Here is a 22,098-nt window from a genome sequence, read left to right as displayed (position 1 = left end):
ATGAATTCATATTGAGACCAGCCTAGTAATCAGGACTGGTGTTGAAGATGATGTATTAGTATTGAGAACAGCCTAGTAACCAGGACTGGTGGTGAGGATGATGTATTAGCATTGATACCAGCCCAGTAATGAGCTCTGGTGGTGAGTATGATACAGCAAAGTATGATTGAAATTGTTCAGCAAAGTTGTCACATTCATATAAACTCTCAAGTATCTTAAGATTCACTTCTTCCAGGGAAATCCTTCGTCAGTTATGTTGACAATTGTGAGTCAAGTAATCAGATAGATTTTAATCTGCTTTTATTGTTATTGTGTTAGCGTTTTTAAATGAATATTTACGCACATTTATTTTAAAGTAAATCATTCGCTATAATTATTTAGTTTTACACATTTCTTATTCTTAAAAAATCAGTGTGTTTGTATTATAATTGTAGTTATACTTGCAGTATAATTGTACTTGAAAGGTTGAAGTTGTTTTGATAACAATTTTTTACCTGACAATATTAGTTTGTCCTTTTCCTGTTTCTCTTTAATGATCAGTTGTGTTTTATGGCATAGGTTTTGTAACTGGCAATTAAAATATGTTATGCCTGCTTGTGTCTAACGTGATAAAAACATACATAAGACGCCTCCCTATAGCGCTTGCTGATCAGAACGAGCTATTTAGCAATAAAAACAGAAGCTGCTAAGGCTTTGGTTGCCTGTTTGTGACAGAATGTATTGATGGTACAGAATGGTGAATTTACTAAAACTCCTGCCAAAGAGATTAACATAATTTACTTATGTTTGTGAATTATAACTAGAATATTTGTTTACATTACCAGTAATATAAGTTTGTACAAAGGGAAAAAGTGGTGATGATGATAATAACAATAGGAGAGGATAGGATAATCAAAAAATCACTGGTTTAGTACAATGACGCCTTGGACTTGTGGAATGTGTGGTCTGACTATCTGATCTTGCAAAAATTTCGCAACTTTTTTGATCTTGAATTTTTTTTCTAAAAGAAACTCCACTTATCAGCTAATCGAAAATGTCACATGAACTTCAAACTTCATTTACAGACCACATTAGGCTTATGGTGCGGCGCGCGGCGGGCACGGCGTTTTTACAGTGTCTTAACAATTGCTCCAGTGCTCCTGTGTGGATTTTGTGCTTTATCCGATCCAATCAGTTTATATAACGCCTCAGTAATCGTGTCTCATACACCATCATCACGTTTGATACAACCACCAAGTTCGATGGCAGTTCTGCAATCTCTTGACTCGTGGAAGTTCAACACAGGACATCACAATGCTTTTCTCTCTATTTATGAATATTTCTGATGAGAGGTAATTTGATTCGAACGTCAAAAACTGAACATGATCCCGGTTCTATATTCCAAGACAGAACTTGAAGCAAGAAACATTTGAATAATCCGTACCTTCAAACACCTGCACCAAATGTAGAAGACCTCTGATCCATTACTTCTCCAGTGGACACTTCTGTTCGGAGAATAGGCATTCCGAGCCCTAGTGGTCCACTTTTGAAACTACCTAAAACTTTTGAGTGTAAAAAAATATCTTGTGATTGTGTTCAGAACACAAAGCGGGTTCATAAATATTTATTGTAGACTTAACTGTATTTAAATCACCGATATGTTAATCCATAATTTACAAAGAGCTACTGTTATAGTAGAGAAGACAAGTAATGAAACTACTTATTTAGTTCACCCTGGAATTCAAGGCTTCGTACATTTTTTTTCAATGAGGGTACGTTAGGCTCTCAGAGAAAGAACTTGTCAGAGATTCGAAGCACTGTGTGGTTAGTGCCACTTCAAAACAGAATGTTTTACAAATATAAGTAAACGGAGTGTTCTTGGCAGGCTGAAATAAAATTTTGGAATTATCATGACAATGTCGATATAAATCGCTTTTAAGACTGAAGAAAATAAAATACTCGTGTAATAGATCTTTCAATTCTAAATGATATAATTATATGAAGTGGCAAAACTCATTGGTATGTGTGGACGTGGTTAAACTTGTTTACATAAACTAAACAAAATGTTATTCTAATTGGAAAAACTCAAAATATTTAAAAATAAACTTAATAGTTATATAATTTTTATTCATCATTAATATAAGAGTAGAATTTTACTGACAAATTGTCATACTTATTTAAATATACAATGTATATGTTGAGTAAAACAAAATTGGATTTGTCAGATGTTGTTGCAATAATAAATAATTACTAGTAATAATACCTTTAAAATGTCACGACTATGCTTAGTAGGTGAATTTATTCAATTTGTTAGACACGTTTCATGGAATTTTCTATGATATCGCGAAAGGAATATGAAGCAGGAAATGTTCTACTGACGTCGCAATGTCGTGTCGCATCGATACAAGCAGAAGCCAAATCTTACTAAAACCTCGTGCATATTTAAGTGATGAGTATGGCAATCCATCGAAGCTCACGTATACACTCACACTGAGCCCACACTTCATTTCCTGTGTGAATTGCAACGCCATCTCTATAATGTAGTACATGCATAGTTTATTGTGCAATCAGTTGCATCGGGTAATCGTAATAAGCGACTAATTTTAGCGCAAGGGTACATTTTGTTTTTATATTTAGCTACTCGTATTTTATTCTCTAACGAAACTAATATTTAAATCCACAATCCTAAAAGTATCCGGTAGCCATCCACATTTTCAATGTTTGCTTAGGTTACACCACCGTTTCACAAAGCCCTGATGGTGAATAAATTGTTAGCTCGATGGTTGTGTAATTCTTGTCCGCCTTCTCAAATAAATGCCCACTTGAAACTTGCATGTTTTCTTAAGGGGAGTCGGTTGACTATATAGCGCATATGTTAAATTAGATAAGTTTAGGAACATGTTTCTCAATAACCAATAAACATATCAAGATAAGGTTTGTTTTATTTGAATCTGCTATTTCTTACCTACATTTACAGCACAGCAAATTTCCATAGCATAAGTTTAAATATTAAAAATATGTTTTAAAAAAAAAATCAAATTGTATCCATTTTTTTAATAAATGATTTTTTTAAAAATTATTATTAGACTAAATACAACAATTTGCTGTGCTATAAACATTGCTCTAATTACGAGGAACAAAATTAAAAATAAATCAAAATATATTGAGTGGTTCTAGAGAAACGTGTTCCTAAACAAAGAAAAACAAGAATTTTCAGAAAACTCTTTTAAAGATTACATATACATTAATCAGAAATATAACAACATTTAATGCACTCCAGGACCATAACTAGGGCTGTCAGGATCCTCCTCTTGTTCATATAAGTCTTCTAAATGTCTTTTAGCTGCAGTTACTTTCTGGCGACACTTTTTCTCGATCTCTTCCACAGCTTTCTGCGCTTTGTTGATTCGGGTGACATCAAATTTTTTCATTGTTTCACAACAATAGCATGCAGGTGTAATACCTAGTTTGCTCAACACTTCACATTTTATTATGTTCCCTTTGTTGAAACTTGCCACAGCATCAAATACACCTAGTTATAATGTTTCCTTCATCACGAAGGTTGATTTTGGAACTCGTGACCAAATTATATTGTTCAGTGATTCACTGGGGTTTTGAGTACCACCGTGCAGACATTTTGATAACAATGATGGATCTGATAAATCTCTAAATATTTGTTTCACCTCTTTCATGACAGCAGGAGCAATGTGATTGTGATTGTTGTGATCATAAGTTTCATCATTTATTTTAGCTAGTTGGTACTTACACCAGGTATCTTGGCTAGTACTTATATCAGGCTAGTACTTGGTTCTGGTTCTTGACATTCACTAGGCACGATTACTTTTTTACCACCTGGATTTCTTGTCCCTGTAAAGCACTTTGCTTTGTTTTTGAAGGTTTTATGTGCTCTAGGCATTTTCACAAACAATAAACTACACAGTATAACTAAATATTATAACTTAGACTGAATGAAAGCAAGAAACACAATGTATGTGACAATAATAAACAAACAAAAATTAGGGTTATGTCAAATCTCAACTGACTGTAAACAGATGGGTTGACAACCTTGTATATTCAAAGCAGCATAAAGCAGGTTGGCCAACATAAGCCTAATAATAAATATGTGCTTCAATAAGGATTATGTATGAAAATGATGCAGATTACATGAATTTTACGAGCCAAAATATACTGAAGCCATTTACATAATATTATATTTGGGTGTGATATTGTTGGCCGATTTGAATAAAAATTGCACCAAATTAAACAGGAGAGTCTAAAGATTAATAAAAACAAATAAAACTTTTTTTGTTTATTTTTAGATTTTTTTGTCAACCGACTCCCCTTAAGTTTTAGAGGGATATGGAGAAATTACCCAAAAATGAAATATTGATCTTTAAGAACTTATGCCTTTTTCGTAGGTAAAACCGAAATACCCATTACATTTCTGCTAACTACATATTTACGTACCATTGTAATAATAAATTGAAATTTCATTCATTGTAAAATAGGATACGTGTAGCTGCTACATTTCTTTTAATGTTCAATACTTACTCAATACTTGTTTTTCCATAAAATAAAAAATTCGTTGAATTGGAAACCATATATTGAAATACATTACTTCAAATTGGTGTGTCCCCAAACATTCTTAAAGGCAGAACCGAATTACATTGTCAGAGAACTCTGACAATAGGCATTTTCAATTAGGCGTAGCACATAAATGTTTTATTTATAAAATGTTTAACAATATTTTGATACATCGAATTTTTGTCCGTTAAGTCCTTATATTATCGGAGTGGACAGTGCACTATAATATGGTGTCCGGTCTCATCACATTGTGCTAGAATACTACTCTCACTCAAAATAGTTTTGTCTGCCAAGGGATCAAAATGTACAATAGTTTACCACAACATCTTAAGGTGCTGCCTGTAAATAAATTTAAGAATTGTATTAAGCTTATTTTATTGGATGAATGTCTGTACAGTGTTCAAGAGTATTATGATATAAACTTTCTTAATTATTGACTGTTATTAATTAATTGTTGTAACTTATTAATGTATTGTTGTTGTTGTTGACACTTGGCCTGCACTCTGTAATGTGTAATGACAAATAAAGGAATCTGAATCTGATGATAGAGGTGTTAACGAACTTCCACTCGGTTGCGATACCTAACTTCATTACCTTTATTACTTCACAATTTCACTCAGGATGTGATACATCACTCCGCCAACAATGTAACGCACTTCCGGTCGACAAGAAATATACTGCAGAAGAATCTATCACCGCCATAGAGATTTTAAAAGTCTGATTGTAATCCATTCTGTCAATATATTGGCTGCAAAAACAAAACGGTATTATCTATATAAATGTCACAAAACATTAGACCTCATTTGATTGATGTCGATTACGATGCATTGTTTTTTACTGTTGTCACATGTTTTACATATTGATTAAAACTCTGCGATAAAAACACAGTATACTATGAAACAAATTGTGTAAAGAATCGTGAATAATATACTATTCAATGAAAACAATTTAATAACAATTTAAAGGATTTTCTATATGGAGTTATAAGAAAAAATTGTACACAAAAGTAATTTTATGAAATACAAAATTGTTTGATATTTTGTGCCATTTTAAAATCATCATTAATATAATTTAACATATCACATTCATGCCATGTTCAGACTCATTTTCTTTCTTTTTCCATGAATATAACATATTTTGCAAATTTATTACAACTGGTACACTAAACAAATAAAAAATGTAGCTTATGTACGCAATGGAAACAGTTTTTTCACATCAGGTGGATTTATTTTTCCTTTTGGCATCTTGAATAGTTTTCGGTTGATGGCTAAATTATTCTTTATTCGTTTTTCATCCATTCTTTCAATTTTTGTTCAAGATCTAATTTGCAGGGAGATTAAGTAATGATAGCTGTTTCTCCTCGCCGCTTGTACATAACCGATACCATTTTGTAACCCATTGCAGCATTTAACATTTTTTGGATGGCTGGAGCCATACTCTCTTTTTTGTAGTTCTTTTACATTTTTCTTTTCTTGGCATTGCACTACATAAAAATAGAGGTAAATAGTTTTAGGCCCAAGAAATACGTACAAAAACGTATAACATTGTTAACAATTTATTGGCGTACTTAAAGCCATTATAATTTACTCCAGTGTAAGGTATTTCTAGTGCCATCGTTGAGTTTGCCTTGTTCCCCGATCAGGAAAGGATATATACATGTATAGGCCTGAGAAGTCAGCTTCGGCCGTAAAAAGCATATTTACGGTAATTTGAATTTATTTCCAGCTACGAAATTTCTGGAACAGTTGGATTTGCTTTGTAGCTTTGACCAAGAAGTTATATACACAGCACAGGTCTTAGAAACCTACTTCTGTAAAAAAGCAACTAAGGTGTATTTTATTACAGTCTTTAAATCTGTAGTAATAGTTCGATATTAGCTTGTCTTTAATATTTACATTACAGTACTGGTGGCATACTTAATATTTTACTAAACTCCATAATTAAAAGTATATTTTTAAAACAACTTTTACTAATTTTATTATTTTGATAAACTGTGCTGAAGAGTGATTGCAGAAGAGATTATAATAAGACGTGTTGTAGCTCTCAAGCGTACTCTAAGCTTTTAACACTGTACGTGTTAACAAATAGCGGTAGTTAAATGAACTAAACATAGAGTTGTGCTAATTTAAATGATTCAATAAGTGTTGTTATTTAAAGTGAGAGAGAGGGAAATGAAGACAGATGCTGGAGCGTACTCTTAAGTGAGGAGAGAGGATGGAAACGAAACAATTAAAGAGTAGCTTTAAGTGATGAAGTCAAGTAATAAGTTTGAAGAACACTCTAAAGATTGGTTGGTTGGTTATTACATTTGGCACTAAACGAAATGTTGAGAGATTTGTAACTATTATATACTTCTGAAAATTATTCAGTTTATAGAGTCTTAAGTAAATTACTAACCTTTTTTAAAAGAAAAATGTTACAATATTATTATAACTACGTTTAAAAATTAATCTTATTAAAACCCGGACTAAAATCATGGTATCACATTTAAGTACAAACTCTCCCTCTAGATTATAACCTGAAAACTCTTTTGAAAGTGCAATAAAACAAAAGAGTGAAATAATATAATTGGCTGAGCGTTAGCGAAGCCTACAAGTCTTGGGGCTGTAAAATCTTAAATTCTGTCTGTCTAACTGTCTGCCAGCACAATATCTCGAAAACAAACTGACATAGACTTGAAATTTCTTGAAGCTTCATTTATATGTTACGTTATATTTATGTTATATTTACATGTTACCAACACTGGTTTGATGATCACGATGATTTGCCATGGGATTTGGCTGTGCGTTAGCAAATATTTTTACATTGGTCTAAAGGGTAACCATCGCATTTTAGTAACAAGCAAATAGCAGAATAAATACATTTATAAACCTAGTACATTCATGTGAGAGTCTAGCATGTGACATATTAACGCATGCAGATTATTCATACAGTAAAGAGTAAAAAATTATAGAGTGAAAATGTTTAAAATTGGTGACAATATCTTATTTCCGCGCATTTTTCGTTTCATTGTCCTCCATACTTCAGTAAAACTTTATTATTTAAACACATGAAACTTCAACTGAAAGAACACATATGTAGTAGCAGTAGAGAAATATCTCAATAAAGATCACCTGCAGATTATAATTTTTGCATGAAACTTCATTTCTACCTAGACAAGAATTATTATTTCTATGATAGTGCATGTCCAACTATGGAATTTGGCTGAGCGTCATTGAAGCCTATTACATAGTATGCTAAGACAATTTCTTGTTTTTGGTATGCTGGGGTATGTAACAAATGTTTTCTGTATGATGTCTGTCTGTCTATCTGGCTGCACCATATTTTAATAAATTGAATTAACTACGAGGTTAACTCGTATAAAAGGTTAAAGTTTGCATACAACCTTAGCGAAGCCTGTTGCGGGACACACGGTCTTCCGTATTCCTACCTAGTATTAATATAAAAGATTTTATCTATTGGGCTTGATATTATGCCATGAAACCAGAAGTAGTTTGCCGTCTAGCTTTAAGGGTACCAATTTTCCTTATCCAATGCTTATACGGAACAATACCCAACAACATTTTTTGCACTGCAAAGTTTACTTCATGAGTAGTAAATTATCTTCCAATATAAAAACATGTTACGATAAACGGCAAATATTGTTTCGCAGTGTATTATGATTGTAATTTGTTTAAAAATTAATTACCTGAGCTTTGGCGAACATATTTACATTTGTCTTATGGATAACCATGAAGGCAATGAGAAAGTCGTAGATTAAATAAATTTATAAGCAAACTTAGTATCGATCATAGTAACACATGTAACCTAATGAAAAGAGCTATAAACTTGAAATTTTGCATGGAATATCAATGAAGCCTTTAACGACACACGACGAACGCCTCACCTTGTTTATTTGGCTATTTTCTCGTTGCCATCACGATTAACCATTAGTCCAATGCAAAAATGTTCGCTAACGCACAGCCAAATCCTATAGAGTGACATGGACCACCATCGACCTAGATGTAGTTTTTATATAGAAATGAAGCTTTATGCAAAATTTAAAATCTATAGTTTAGTTCGTAATCGAGATGTCGCTCGGACAGACCGACAAAAGGAAATTATTTTTTTCCAGCCCTCGAGTGATGGTGAGGCAATAATCTGACTGGTATAACAAGAAATGAGTTATTATTATAAACACCATACGCAACATTTCAAATTTCTGTCATATGTTGAGCGTTTTATTGGTTATGAAATAAATGTTATTGAGAATGAGTAATGAGTAATTTCCTCTGGGAAATTTGTTACTATGCCGATTCATGTTTAGAAAGAATAATAATTTGATAGATAAAGAGACGTATAGCAATCTTAAAGTTTGCTCAAATATTTTCATGTTGATACGGTTGTATTCAATAACTCAGAGTAATAACTATTATGGATCCTTATCGGTAACTTATTTAATTTATGCTTTCTGTATTTGTGAGGGTTTGGACTTATTGAGACTTAATTGACGTAATACTAACTCAAATTTTTATATTACGAACAACAATAATGAAATAAATACATACCAATCGTTATTTTTGAAAGAGCAGTTGAATACCTATAAAACATGGGATAAAAATTGTTTAGAGAACTGAATAACCTCAAAAAACAAACACACAAACCGAAAATATCTGGAAATGATTGTTTTTTGACAAACACCGATGATAAAATCGAAACAAATCCTCAAATCTCATTATATAAGTTTATGGCCTGATATAACGAGACCTAAATCTGTACGTAACGAACACCAGATGGATTCTTACTTTATTGGTAAATAGAAAAATACAATTATAATGGTAACACACACCACTGCGAAAGTGGTATTTTGTTGGCTTTGGTAAAAATAGAGACAATAACCGTAAGAAAGATCTAGAACAAATTATATACTGATAACATAGCGTACAGCCAATCAACCGCTAACCGATAAGCCGGAACGGTTGCAGGAGGGGAGGATCTTGCAGGTTAAGGTTACAGCTGTGTGGGTTGTTCTATAAAAATCTTGAATTCTTGTTTTTTGTATTATAAGAATATACACACAAAACTAAACATCCTACTTTAATTGTTTTTATTTTTATAATTAATTATATTAAGAAGAAGATTGTTCAATATATTAAACGATAAATTACATAAACCGTTTAATAAGTATTTTTAAGAGAAATATTCATAAAAATAAATGTATTTGCCTTAAGATTAAATAAGTAATTAAAACACTATGCGAGAATGACTTGATTATAAACCGTGCAATATCCCTTAAATTCGCTTATCAAATATAATATAAGAAACAATTCTGGACCCAAAACAATGTTAATGAAAGCCCTTCTAGTATTCAACAACAATTAGTATCAATGCCAATAATGAGTGAAGAGAACACGTTATTACTGTACAGTACTCAACATTGTAATTTAAGAAAGGTGTGCCACCTTGTTTAGCCATCTTAGGTTTTTACTTTTTGTTTGGAAAATATCCTGATAATACTCTTTTTAATCAGGAATATTCATTATTAATACTACAGAAACATTGACCAAGAATGTATATAAATGTATATAAGGCATTTTTTTTATTTTTTTGAGAGGAAAATATTTTTAGTTTAATGACATGTTAAGATTTTTTACTTCTTCCACCTACAATTATACTCCAGTAGATCAACATCCACGCAGGAGACGTTAGCTGGCCGGGTCTGGCTCGACCGGGTAAGACACGGAGTTTCAGGATAAATCCGCCGGAGTTCGCTTCAAGGGCTGAAGCGCCTTACAGCGGACGGCTCAGGTACTACACTACGTAAGTACGCTGTGCCGGGCTGACTCGCTCTCTCGGTCGGTGTCTCTCAGTCGGAGTCGTCGTCGAGTCGGAGTCACCGCCCCCACATACGACACGATAAGGTGCAAGTAAGTCCTAGCCGTAGTAGGCACTTAATTATCTGCCAAAACACGTTTTTACCTGCACTTGCCCAGTCACTAACGATACGATAAGTACATGATATTACGTACTTAAGCTGCTAATATAAAATTGTTTTAGATATAAAGTATAGCAAGAAAATACATCAGTACGAATAGGATTAGATTACTAGTAACGTATTACTAGTATTACTAGTAACGAGAAGTTGTAATTTTGTTTAATTTAGCTTATCGTTTCGTTTCGAGACCGCTGGGTTGCTTGACGTACGTTGGCACCAGCGTTCCTGAATTTTGGACTACGCGTGAACGTAGTTTAGTTTTTTTTACATAGTTTATCGTTTCGTCTCGAGGCCGTTGGGTTGCTTGACGTACGTTGGCACCAGCGTTCCTTAGTATCGGGATAGGCGCAATTTAGATTTGCTTTTACTCAGTTTATCGTTTCGCTTCGAGGCCGCTGGGTTGCTTGACGTACGTTGGCACCAGCGTTCCTGAATTTCGAACTACGCGTGAACGTAGTTTAGTTTTTTTTACATAGTTTATCGTTTCGTCTCGAGGCCCCTGGGTTGCTTGACGTACGTTGGCACCAGCGTTCCTTAGTATCGGGCTAGACGTAATTTAATTTAGCTTTTATATAGTTTATCGTTTCGTTTCGAGGCCGCTGGGTTGCTTGACGTACGTTGGCACCAGCGTTCCTTAGTATCGGGCTAGGCGCAATTTAGATTAGCTTTTACTCAGTTTATCGTTTCGCTTTGAGGCCGCTGGGTTGCTTGACGTACGTTGGCACCAGCATTCCTGAGCTTCGGGCTAGGCGTGATTTAATTTAGTTTTATTTAGTTTATCGTTTCGTTTCGAGGCCGCTGGGTTGCTTGACGTACGTTGGCACCAGCGTTCCCTAGTTTCGAGCTCGAGTCGAGCTAGGCGCGATTTCGAGCGAACTAGTGTTCGCATTTAGTATTAATTTAGTTTATCGTTTCTTTTCGAGGCCGCTGGGTCGCTTGACGTACGTTGGCACCAGCGTTCCTTAGTTTCGAGCTCTAGTCGAGCTAGGCGCGATTTCGAGCGAACTAGTGTTCGCATTTAGTTTTTATTTTGTTTATCGTTTCTTTTCGAGGCCGCTGGGTTGCTTGACGTACGTTGGCACCAGCGTTCCTCATTTTCGAGCTTCAGTTGAACTAGCAACTGTTGTATTAGGGAACGTTTAGGTAGAACAGTCATCCTAAAGCAAATGCTGACGCCTTCCCTTTATTTCCTTTCGTTTCCGAGTCGGCGATGATGAAAGCCTGTTGATCCGTTGATCATCGGTGCTCTATTTGCTTCGGCTTTTGGTTTTACATTAATTCGGTTCTGAGCTGAACTTGGAAACTACCTCTCCCTTTCGAACCCTGGATTTTACTCCTCTCGACTGTTCTATCCGATGTCTTAGGGTTATATGTTTTTATAAACTATTCCTGACCCGATTAAACGTTATAACAAATACATAGTTTCTTTTCAGTACACAGCAAAACATATAAAAAAGTAAATTGAAGAAATAATTATATTAATTCTAAAATTAAAATGTAACATTTTAAGGTGAACTAAAGTGGCAGAAAAGGCATACTTATATGATGCTGTTGTACTCACCTCTAAACCGCCAGGATGAATATCGTCAGGAACAATATCGTAAGCGACAATATCGTCAGGATCATGTGGTCAGGATCAATATCATCAGGATCAATATCGTCGGGATCAATGTCGGCAGGATCGTCACTTTTGTATACTATTGTAATATTGTCCTAAAACTATCAAAATGTGAATAAACATAGATTTTACTAGTTTTTGTTAATCAAACATTTACAAGGATATGAACTACAGGTATTATTATTTCAGTTCCCTTCTACCTTTCTTTTACTGATTGATTAGCTCTAGAAAACAAATTTTACATCTGTAAACTTGAAACAAATTAGAAATGCATGGTTGCTGAAATTCATGTAATGTCAGGCACTATTTTGCTAGTTGTGCATATCATCATTCTAACCACTGTAGAATGTGTATTATCGAAGTAAAGTGTATACAATTACATAGTTTCTTTTCATTACATTGCAAGAAGCATTACATGCAGCTGGTTCTGTTTTTGTATTTTGTATTTAATTAAGGATTGTTTCGACATTATAAATGATATAAAGTACATTGGAGGTGTAATTAGATTAATTAAAAAAATAAAATGTTACAAATTTAATATTTGAAGCTGAAGTAAAGTAGTAGAAAAAGCATACTTATATAATTTTGCTGTACTCACTTCATCATTACCGTCATGAACAAGATCAATGTTAGGATCGTTATGATTGTTTACTATATCAATATTATCATCATAAAACAATCAAAATATGTCTAAAGATAGATTGTACTAGTTTTGTTCGTAAAAAATCTACAACGATTTGTAACACAGGTTTTTTTGTTCCTTTCTACGTTTCTTCTAAAGATGGATTAGCTGTGGATAACCAATTTTTCATCTGTAAACTTGAAACAAACTATACCATAACAGGTTTGAACGTAATTTGATAAAAGTGATTCCTTCTTCAATGTCAGGATAATGTCTCTAAGAGCAATGCCGGCAGGATAAATGTCGGCTGGATCAATGTTGGCAGGATTAATATGGTTAGGATCAATATCGCCATGATCAATGTCGCCAGGATTAATATTGTCAAGATCAATATCGTCAAAAACAATATCATCAGGATCAATATCGAAAGCTAAAATTCAGGTAATGTCAGGAACTATTTTGCTAAACGTGCAAATCACTATTCAAACCTGGGTACTATGTTTATTATTCAAATAAGTATTATATAGTTACAACTAGCCTAAACCCGCGGCTCCGCTCGCGTGGCAGTAGAGAGGGCTACATCAATCAAGCAGGTTGAATATCCATTGCAACCGCTCGATTACTTTGCATTCTCAATCTATCATTCAAATTTGATGTTTCTCTTTCTTCTTGCGACAGCATCATTCTTGATGCTGATGTTCGTATTCGATTCAATTCGTTTACCTTTGCGCGCTGGTCGTTGCTTTTGATTATTACGAATTCGTTTTGTTTGCTATCGCACGTGCGCTGTGACGGCTTAAAGCACTTTTTTTTCTTGGCGGCATTATGTTATTTTCCAATAAAATTCGTCAAAAAACTGCTCAAAGGAATTCTGTAAAAAAAAAATGTTGAGAAAAACATTCTTCAAAGAATATTTACATGAGAAAACAAAAATACTTGCCTATTTTTTTTAAACCTTTTACTGATGGAAAATAACACTGTTCTTGGAAATTGTAAAAAAGATATCAAATCACGTTTATCAAAAATTTGACATTTGTGACACGTTGTAAATGTCAAAAAATGTTTGTTTACATAGAAACGTCAAAAATATTTATGTTTACTTAGTTACTGTCAAAAATAACAACAATTTTTTGTCGCATTATATATGTTTACAAAGAACAGCTGATTAAAAATTTGAAAAGACTCTTTCACTTAATAACATATGTTTGCTGCAATGCATTTCTTACGGGTATTTCTGTAACCAGTGGGGCGGAATCCTGAATCGGGAAAGGGATAAAAAGTATCCTATAACCTTCTACAGATCAAGACGAACAAATTTTAAAACAAAATTAGGCGAATCCGTCCAGCCGTTTGTGAGTGATGCTGTTACACACGAACAGTTTCATTTTTATATATATAGATTATGTAGTTTCTTTTAAGTATATTGCAAGGAACATAACAAAGTTAAAGAACAATAATAAAATTAATTTACAAATTAAAATGTTGAAAATTTAACACTTGAAAATAACTTAAGTGCCAATAAAGCATATAATTTTGCTGTACTCACCTCTACATCTCTAGGATCAGTATCATCAGGATCAATATCATATGGAACAATATCGTCAGGACAAATATCGTTAAGAACAATGTCTTCAGGACCATTGTCAGCAGGATCGGTATAGCAAGGATCAATGCAGTCACGACTAATATCGTCAGGATCAATATCGTCAGTATCAATGTCAGGATCAATAGCTTCATCAGGATCAGTATTGTTAGGACCAATATTGTCAGGATCAATGTCGTCAGGATCAATATCATCAGAACCAATATTGACAAGTATAATGTCTTCAGATCCAATGACGGTACAACCAATGTCGCCAGAATCAATATCTTCAGGATGAATATCGTTAGGATCAATATCGAAGGATGATTATCGACAGGATCAATTTCGACAGTGTCAATGTCTGCCGGGTCAATTTCGTCACAATCAATGTCACCATGATCAATATCTCCAGGATCAATTTTGTCTGGATCAAAATCGGCAGGATCAATATCGATTGAATCAATATCTTCAGAATCAATGTCGTCATGATCGATGTCGTCATGTACAATATCAGGATCAATATCCTCATGATCAATGCAATCACGATCAATATCGTCAGGAATAATATATTCAATATCAATATCGTAAGGATGGTTGTCGGCAGGATCAATATCGTCACGATCAATATTGTCAGGAACAATGTCATCAGGATCAATATCGTCAGGTTCAATGTCGACAGGATCAATATCGTCAGGATCAATGTCGGCATGATCGTCACGTTTATACATTATTGTAATATTGTCCTAAAACAATTAAAATATGTATAAATTAGTTTTTGTTAATCAACCATTTATAATATATATATATATATATATATATATATATATATATATATATATATATATATATATATACATATAAGTAGGTATAAATAAGGCGGTTCTAGCGCACTTTTGGATCCAACAGGAATTCAATATAAAATCCTGTTCAATGTAGCATAAATGAATCTGAGATATCAAACAGCAAATTTCAATGAAAACCATGACCGAATATATAACTGTTTTACTGTGCTTTCAATATTCTTAAGCTGTTTAATAAAAATATTTATTCTACCATATTAGATACTTGTTCTTTAATTTTCTTCGTTCCCATAAATATTAAATGTAAGTTATATTTTTTGTTGATTTCTTTGATCTTTTTATCATTCAATATATTCTAAAATCTATTTGGCAAATTAACTTTATAATCTTCTAATTCTGCAATGATTAACAAGCCAAATTTATCTTTATTTTTTTCTTATTTTCTTATGATTCATTCAACGTCTTATATTCTTTAAACTTGAATTCACCAACATCGTTCAACTCTTTCAAGAACTCCATTTACATAGAAAAAACTTTTAATTAGTAACTTGTAATCTTAAATATATTTTAGTTTTACTCTCATTTTTCAATAAATTTCCTTCAGAGTCTTGGATTATCAGAAACTTTTTTGAATCCTTTTAATATTTTTTAAAATTGGAATATAGTCAATTTCACTTGTGTTTTCACTAATTTTTTTTTATCCACAAGCAACATTTGGGGAAAATGTGTACAATATTCCCGGTTCTTTGGGAAGATGTTCAGAATGATTATCAAAACTGTGTTCAACAAGATTACAGTGTACTTCAATTACATCGTATGGTCTAAATTTAGGATTTCCTAAGTTTATTTTATTTTCTTCCAAAATGGGATTATCAAATCCTAGTAAATTATTCAAACCTAGAGAAAAATAGATTACAATAGGAGATTTTGTTTTGAATATGGTTGTGTACTATTTTCATTTAAAGTCTTTTACATCAAATTTAAAAGGTTTATCTGATTGTTTGAATGTGTTTAAGTAATTCTAAATTAAATTCTTAATTTTATCAAAAGTAAATATCCTCAAATATCCTATTTTAATTTCATACGGTTTATAACGTCTTGAGGGATGATTTAATAAATTAATAGTTGCATCTTCAGTAATGTTCATCATAAAATTATCAGAATAAAAACCACTTAAACCAATAAAATAATTTGATTCTTCATCTAAATGAATAGGATGTTTAAAACTAATTTAGAGCTTTATGAAGTCTATTTGAATAGTTTCGTTTTCATTAAGCGATGCTCCAAAAACTTATTTAAATGGAGACAATTTAACAACAAAAAGATCAGATAAAACTACAAACTTTTGAAGAAAACAAGAAAAATCAACCAGTCAGATTGTTAATTGTTGGTTCAAAGTGGATGTGGAAAGACAACTTTATTATTGAATTGCATCTACAATAGATTGATTCCTTATTCAAATTTGTATGTTTTAGTAAATCTTTAGAACAAGATGCATACAAAAAATTGCAAGAAAGATGAGGATATAGTCTCATTAAGCGAATGAAAACAAAATTCTTTAATCGTTTTCGACTAGATGTTATTAAAGAATATTTTGCAATGTCTCTTCATAAAAATATTTCATGTATTTATCTTTCTCAATACTTTTCAAAGGTTGATAAACAAGTTATAACAAACAATTTGAATATGTTGTGTATTTTTTAAACAAAATGATCACTGCACTAAAAAAATGTACAATGATTTTGTTGGTTCTGATATGAGTTTTGATCAATTAAATGAGTTATGTAATACAATTTGGAAAGAAGACTATGGATTTTTAACTATTAATCTAACTTTGAAGCCTAATGGTAAATATTTTAATACATTTTCTAATATAAACGTATAATAATCACTTTTCATGTTCCAAGTTCAAGTTTCACGTTTCAAATTTCTTTTAATAAATTCTATTGTAGTTAGATATCATTTCTATCGTTGTTATTATTATTGGGAAGTGGCCACTTCCTATAGGATCCATCCCTACTTCCCATTTTAAAATTCTGATGAAAATATTTGGGGTTGCAAATGTTAAATCGGTTACTGATTGTTGATGGTATAAATTAGGTACATTACTAAAACATTTGTTGTTCAATAATAAGACATTGGAATCAGTATAATACTTGACAATATCACTACTCCTGCTGTTATTCTTATTACAATTCCATAATGTGCGATGGGCATTCATATCCCCGCATAGAATTGTTCTGCCTCTGTCCTTACGGAATAATTGCTCGGTCCAAAATTGTTTATTGATTTTATTGTGTGTACAGTATATATCGTAGATAGTTATGGGTATTTCAAAAATGTTTATTTCTATCCCCAGTAATTGTACTGTATTTGAGTTTAGTCCCTTTACAATTTTACTTTAAGAACTTACTTGTGAAAAATGTGGCTGCCTTGAGTCTATTTGGACGTGTAGTTGTACGCAACTCTTCACAATGTCCAAAATAACAAAAATTACTAACATTGAAAACTAAAACTTTTATTTAAAAAAACTAGTTAAAAAACTTCAGACGTCTAGACGTACTGAAAACGAAAAATAGCCAACAATCTAAAACCCCGCGTTAAATAATGATTCGTGTATCGACATGAAACGACGGAATGCCGTATCGTCCCGTTCATCGCCGCACAACGCGGTGAGTTCTAGCCCACTTAAGCGCTGACGTCATCTATGTCATTAAACATGTCACCTGACATGTCACTTGACATGTTGGTGGTGCTCTTTGTCCAAGCACACAGCGGTTTCACACTAACGGGACACAACACAAACACTACAGGCTGTGCGGGTGATATGTCACTAGGCAGTCGCGACAGTGAACATGGTATTAGACATGTCACCGTTACTTGACATGTTGGTGTGCCTGGACAAAGGCACACAGCGGTTTAACACTAACGGGACACAACACAAACACTACAGGCTGTGCGGGTGATATGTCACTAGGCAGTGGCGACAATGAAAATGGTATTAGACATGTCAGCGTTACTTGACATGTTGGTGTGCCTGGACAAAGGCACACAGCGGTTTCACACTAACGGGACACAACACAAACACTACAGGCTGTGCGGGTAATATGTCACTAGGCAGTGGCGACAATGAACATGGTATTAGACATGTCAACGTTACTTGACATGTTGGTGTAGCTGTTTGTCTAAGCACACAGCGGTTTCACACTAACGGGACACAACACAAACACTACAGGCTGTGCGGGTGATATGTCACTAGGCAGTCGCGACAGTGAACATGGTATTAGACATGACAGCGTTACTTGACATGTTGACATGGACATAGGCTGTGTGATATGTCACTAGGCAGTCGCGACATGAACATGGTAACATGTCAGCGTAACAGCACACAGCGGCTGTGCGGGTGATATGTCACTAGGCAGTGGTGAGTGGACATGTCACGTTAACACACACACACAGCGGTACACTAACGGGACCTACAGGCTGTGCGGGTAATATGTCACTAGGCAGTGGCGACAATGACATGTCAACGTTTACTTGACAGCAGTTTCGCTACAGGCTGTATATGTCACTAGGCAGTGGCGACAGTGAACATGGTATTAGACATGAACGTTACTTGACATGTTGGTGCTGGACAAAGGCACACAGCGGTTTCACACTAACGGGACACAACACAAACACTACAGGCTGTGCGGGTGATATGTCACTAGGCAGTCGCGACAGTGAACATGGTATTAGACATGTCAGCGTTACTTGACATGTTGGTGTGCCTGGACAAAGGCACACAGCGGTTTCACACTAACGGAACACAACACAAACACTACAGGCTGTGCGGGTGATATGTCACTAGGCAGTCGCGACAGTGAACATGGTATTAGACATGTCAGCGTTACTTGACATGTTGGTGTGCCTGGACAAAGGCACACAGCGGTTTCACACTAACGGGACACAACACAAACACTACAGACTGTGCGGGTGATGTCACTAGGCAGTCGCGACAGTGAACATGGTATTAGACATGTCAGCGTTACTTGACATGTTGGTGTGCCTGGACTGTCGGACCTGGACAAAGGCACACAGCGATTTCACACTAACAGGACACAACACAAACACTACAGGCTGTGCGGGTGATATGTCACTAGGCAGTGGCGACAATGAAAATGGTATTAGACATGTCAGCGTTACTTGACATGTTGGTGTGCCTGGACAAAGGCACACAGCGGTTTCACACTAACGGGACACAACACAAACACTACAGGCTGTGCGGGTAATATGTCACTAGGCAGTGGCGACAATGAACATGGTATTAGACATGTCAACGTTACTTGACATGTTGGTGTTGCTGTTTGTCTAGGCACAGAGCGGTTTCACACTAAAGGGACACAACACAAACACTACACGCTTTGATGTTGATACGTGGACATCATGGACTGTCACTAGACAGTGGTGTATCCAGGTATTATTATGAGAGGATCGAGGTACTCCTTCAGTTGATTTTAAATTATTTTGATAATTTATTGATCATGTAATTTTGCTATAAACCGTAATAAATTGGAATATGAGCATTGCATTTTCTATAAATCTTATTAACTAAATAAAATAACTCCCTCTATTTAAATCAAGAAATTTACTAGTGTTTAAGTATTTATTTTAATTGCTCGTATAATTTTATTTTAATAATAAAGCATACAACACTGTTGTTATTTTATAATTATTTCTTTATGTTTTCAGATATATTTATGCAGACGTTATTGCAAAGTATATCTTTACCCTGTCTAATGTATTATTTCTTTGCCAACTATTTCACGCGTATTTAACTATTGTTTTTACATAATACGTTATTACGTAGTTATGTAACATAAAGTGGTGTATATTTTTCATTTGATAATTTGTCACATCGTTCCTATCCTTTAACCAGGTTTTCAATGGTGACTTCCAGTAGATGTTTGTATTGTTGCAAAACTTCTATGTGATGTTATACTAAAGTAATTTTCAATCAGAAGGATATCTGTTGTTCTAACGAAGACTAATCGATATCAGATAACTTCAAATACATGTTGTTTGTGGAATTATGAAATAAGTGATTTTATAAATTAACACATCTGCATTAAAATATGGTATGGTATTATATTAACTGTATATTATTTATTAAGTTTCTCTACCAGCTTATTGAATTCCCTCCCTTACTCCCCCTTGTCGCCAGGAACAATCTGGTAATGGCTCGCTCTCGATGCTATCCCCGATAAGTCTGACATCTGGTGACACTATAGACTTACACCTCGATGTGTTAATCCACACTTTTTGGGAGTTACTAGTGGTAGCAATACAAGCCTAAACTAAAGAAGAAAAGCATTTTCGCATTATTTTGGCACTTAACAAGTTGAGTGGTATTTTAAAATTGGATATGCAAGTATCGGCCTAGATAACTTTTCTAGCGATATTTTAAAAATCGAACACGTTAATTAATTGAATCTCAATACTTACACCTCTTTGCAGAAATAGCCCTTTTTTGGACTTTAAGAGTTAATCTTAATTTAATATACCCTTTCCAAAAATGTATTGCATAGAAAGATTAAAATTAGTCAGTTTTGGGTTTGGTTTCAACATATTTAATAATTTATGGAAATGTATAAACTTTTAATTTTCATTAGGTTTAATTAATTAGACTTTGCGTCTTATGTGCCTCTGAAATGTTTGTAGTTTGAAAACATGTCTCTCGCATCACCAGAAAAAGTACCTGTAAAGCTAAGTGACGAGTCATTGACTCTGCCGATACACATCGTTTGTGCACTCTCGCACGAAATGTTATTTCTCACAACTCGATTACCTGCGAGTTCCACTGATGTAACTTTCATCTTAAAACTTCCTGTCACGGTAGCTCGTAACTAGAGTGTTTTTCGTAATTAAAACCAAAGAAATTACTTTAAAATAATACTTGAAAGAGGCAGCTCTTAGAATTTATACTTATGCGAAATTTAGACGTGTACGTGTAGATTTGATATGTAGGCCCCTACATGTGAGCAAAGATATGTCCGTCAAGCAAAGATAGGTAAACGCAGGTGGTTTTTACCGTGCAATTACCGAGAAAGTTTGAAAGCTGTTAATTTTTACTTTTAACCTATTAAAAAAATTTAAAACTGGATGAATCGGGTTAAAAATTGGCTTATCTGATTTACAAAATAGGCATATTTATTTTCCCTATATCTTCTCCGGTTCAACCAAAAACGCTATCAAAATCGAAAATTTTGTCAAATTTGGCAGTTTTAATGTGCAGACTTTTGAGATCCTGTAACGACTAAACCGTATATCGGATCTGACGAAAGAATCTGAGTGCGTAGTGAAGTGATCATAAAACATTTCTAGTGAAGTTAATACTCCAAACGTGTTTAAAGTAAAAACTTAAGTATACAACTTAAGTATTAATGTTTTTTCCCCAGCAATTTCCCCCCTCACGTATACATATTCTAACTTCCTTCTAGAAGGGCTGGAAACTGGAAATTTGGCACGCAGTGGCCTTTGTCGTACAACCACCAGAATCAACTCTGAAAACCCAAAAGTTTTCATTACCAACTCCTAAAAATATAAACATTTCAATGGAATTAGTAGATAGAGACAGAGGACGTGTAGGCGAGATCTGTACGATATGTAACACAAATTGAGAGGCAACAGAAGTAGACACTATTTTTTATATTTAATCTGTTTTGGATTCCTTTTAATTTTTGGTGGCTATACTTGTTGATAGTACTACACTAACACGGTCTCTGTTTTACTATACCTGAAATGGCTAAGCCAAAAAGCAAACAGTCGGTGCCTCCAACATTAAAGGACAGGGACAGATTGAAAATTGTCTTTGCTTAAACATTTTCACAAACAAACATAATTTACAACGGTTTCTGATTGCATCTCTTTATTGATAGTTATTCTCTTCGACTACCTATT

The 22,098-nt window shown here is 33.9% G+C and overlaps 1 protein-coding gene across 1 annotated transcript; it reads right to left on the bottom strand.

Annotated features, from left to right (window-relative positions):
• Window positions 1-12,100: 12,100 nt before the first annotated feature.
• On the bottom strand, window positions 12,101-20,939 carry LOC124358385 (otolith matrix protein OMM-64-like). Its single transcript, XM_046810686.1, has 6 exons — window positions 20,897-20,939; window positions 19,191-19,361; window positions 17,860-18,056; window positions 14,754-15,102; window positions 14,324-14,646; window positions 12,101-12,250 (listed from the first exon to the last, which is right to left on the bottom strand). The coding sequence occupies exons 1-6, from the start codon at window positions 20,937-20,939 to the stop codon at window positions 12,101-12,103; spliced, it is 1,233 nt and encodes a 410-aa protein (XP_046666642.1).
• Window positions 20,940-22,098: the final 1,159 nt, after the last annotated feature.

Source organism: Homalodisca vitripennis, chromosome 3 (assembly GCF_021130785.1).
Source record: "Homalodisca vitripennis isolate AUS2020 chromosome 3, UT_GWSS_2.1, whole genome shotgun sequence".
Taxonomy (NCBI): domain Eukaryota; kingdom Metazoa; phylum Arthropoda; class Insecta; order Hemiptera; family Cicadellidae; genus Homalodisca; species Homalodisca vitripennis.
Note: the sequence above shows the minus strand (reverse complement) of the source record. Positions and strands in the feature narration are given on the sequence as shown.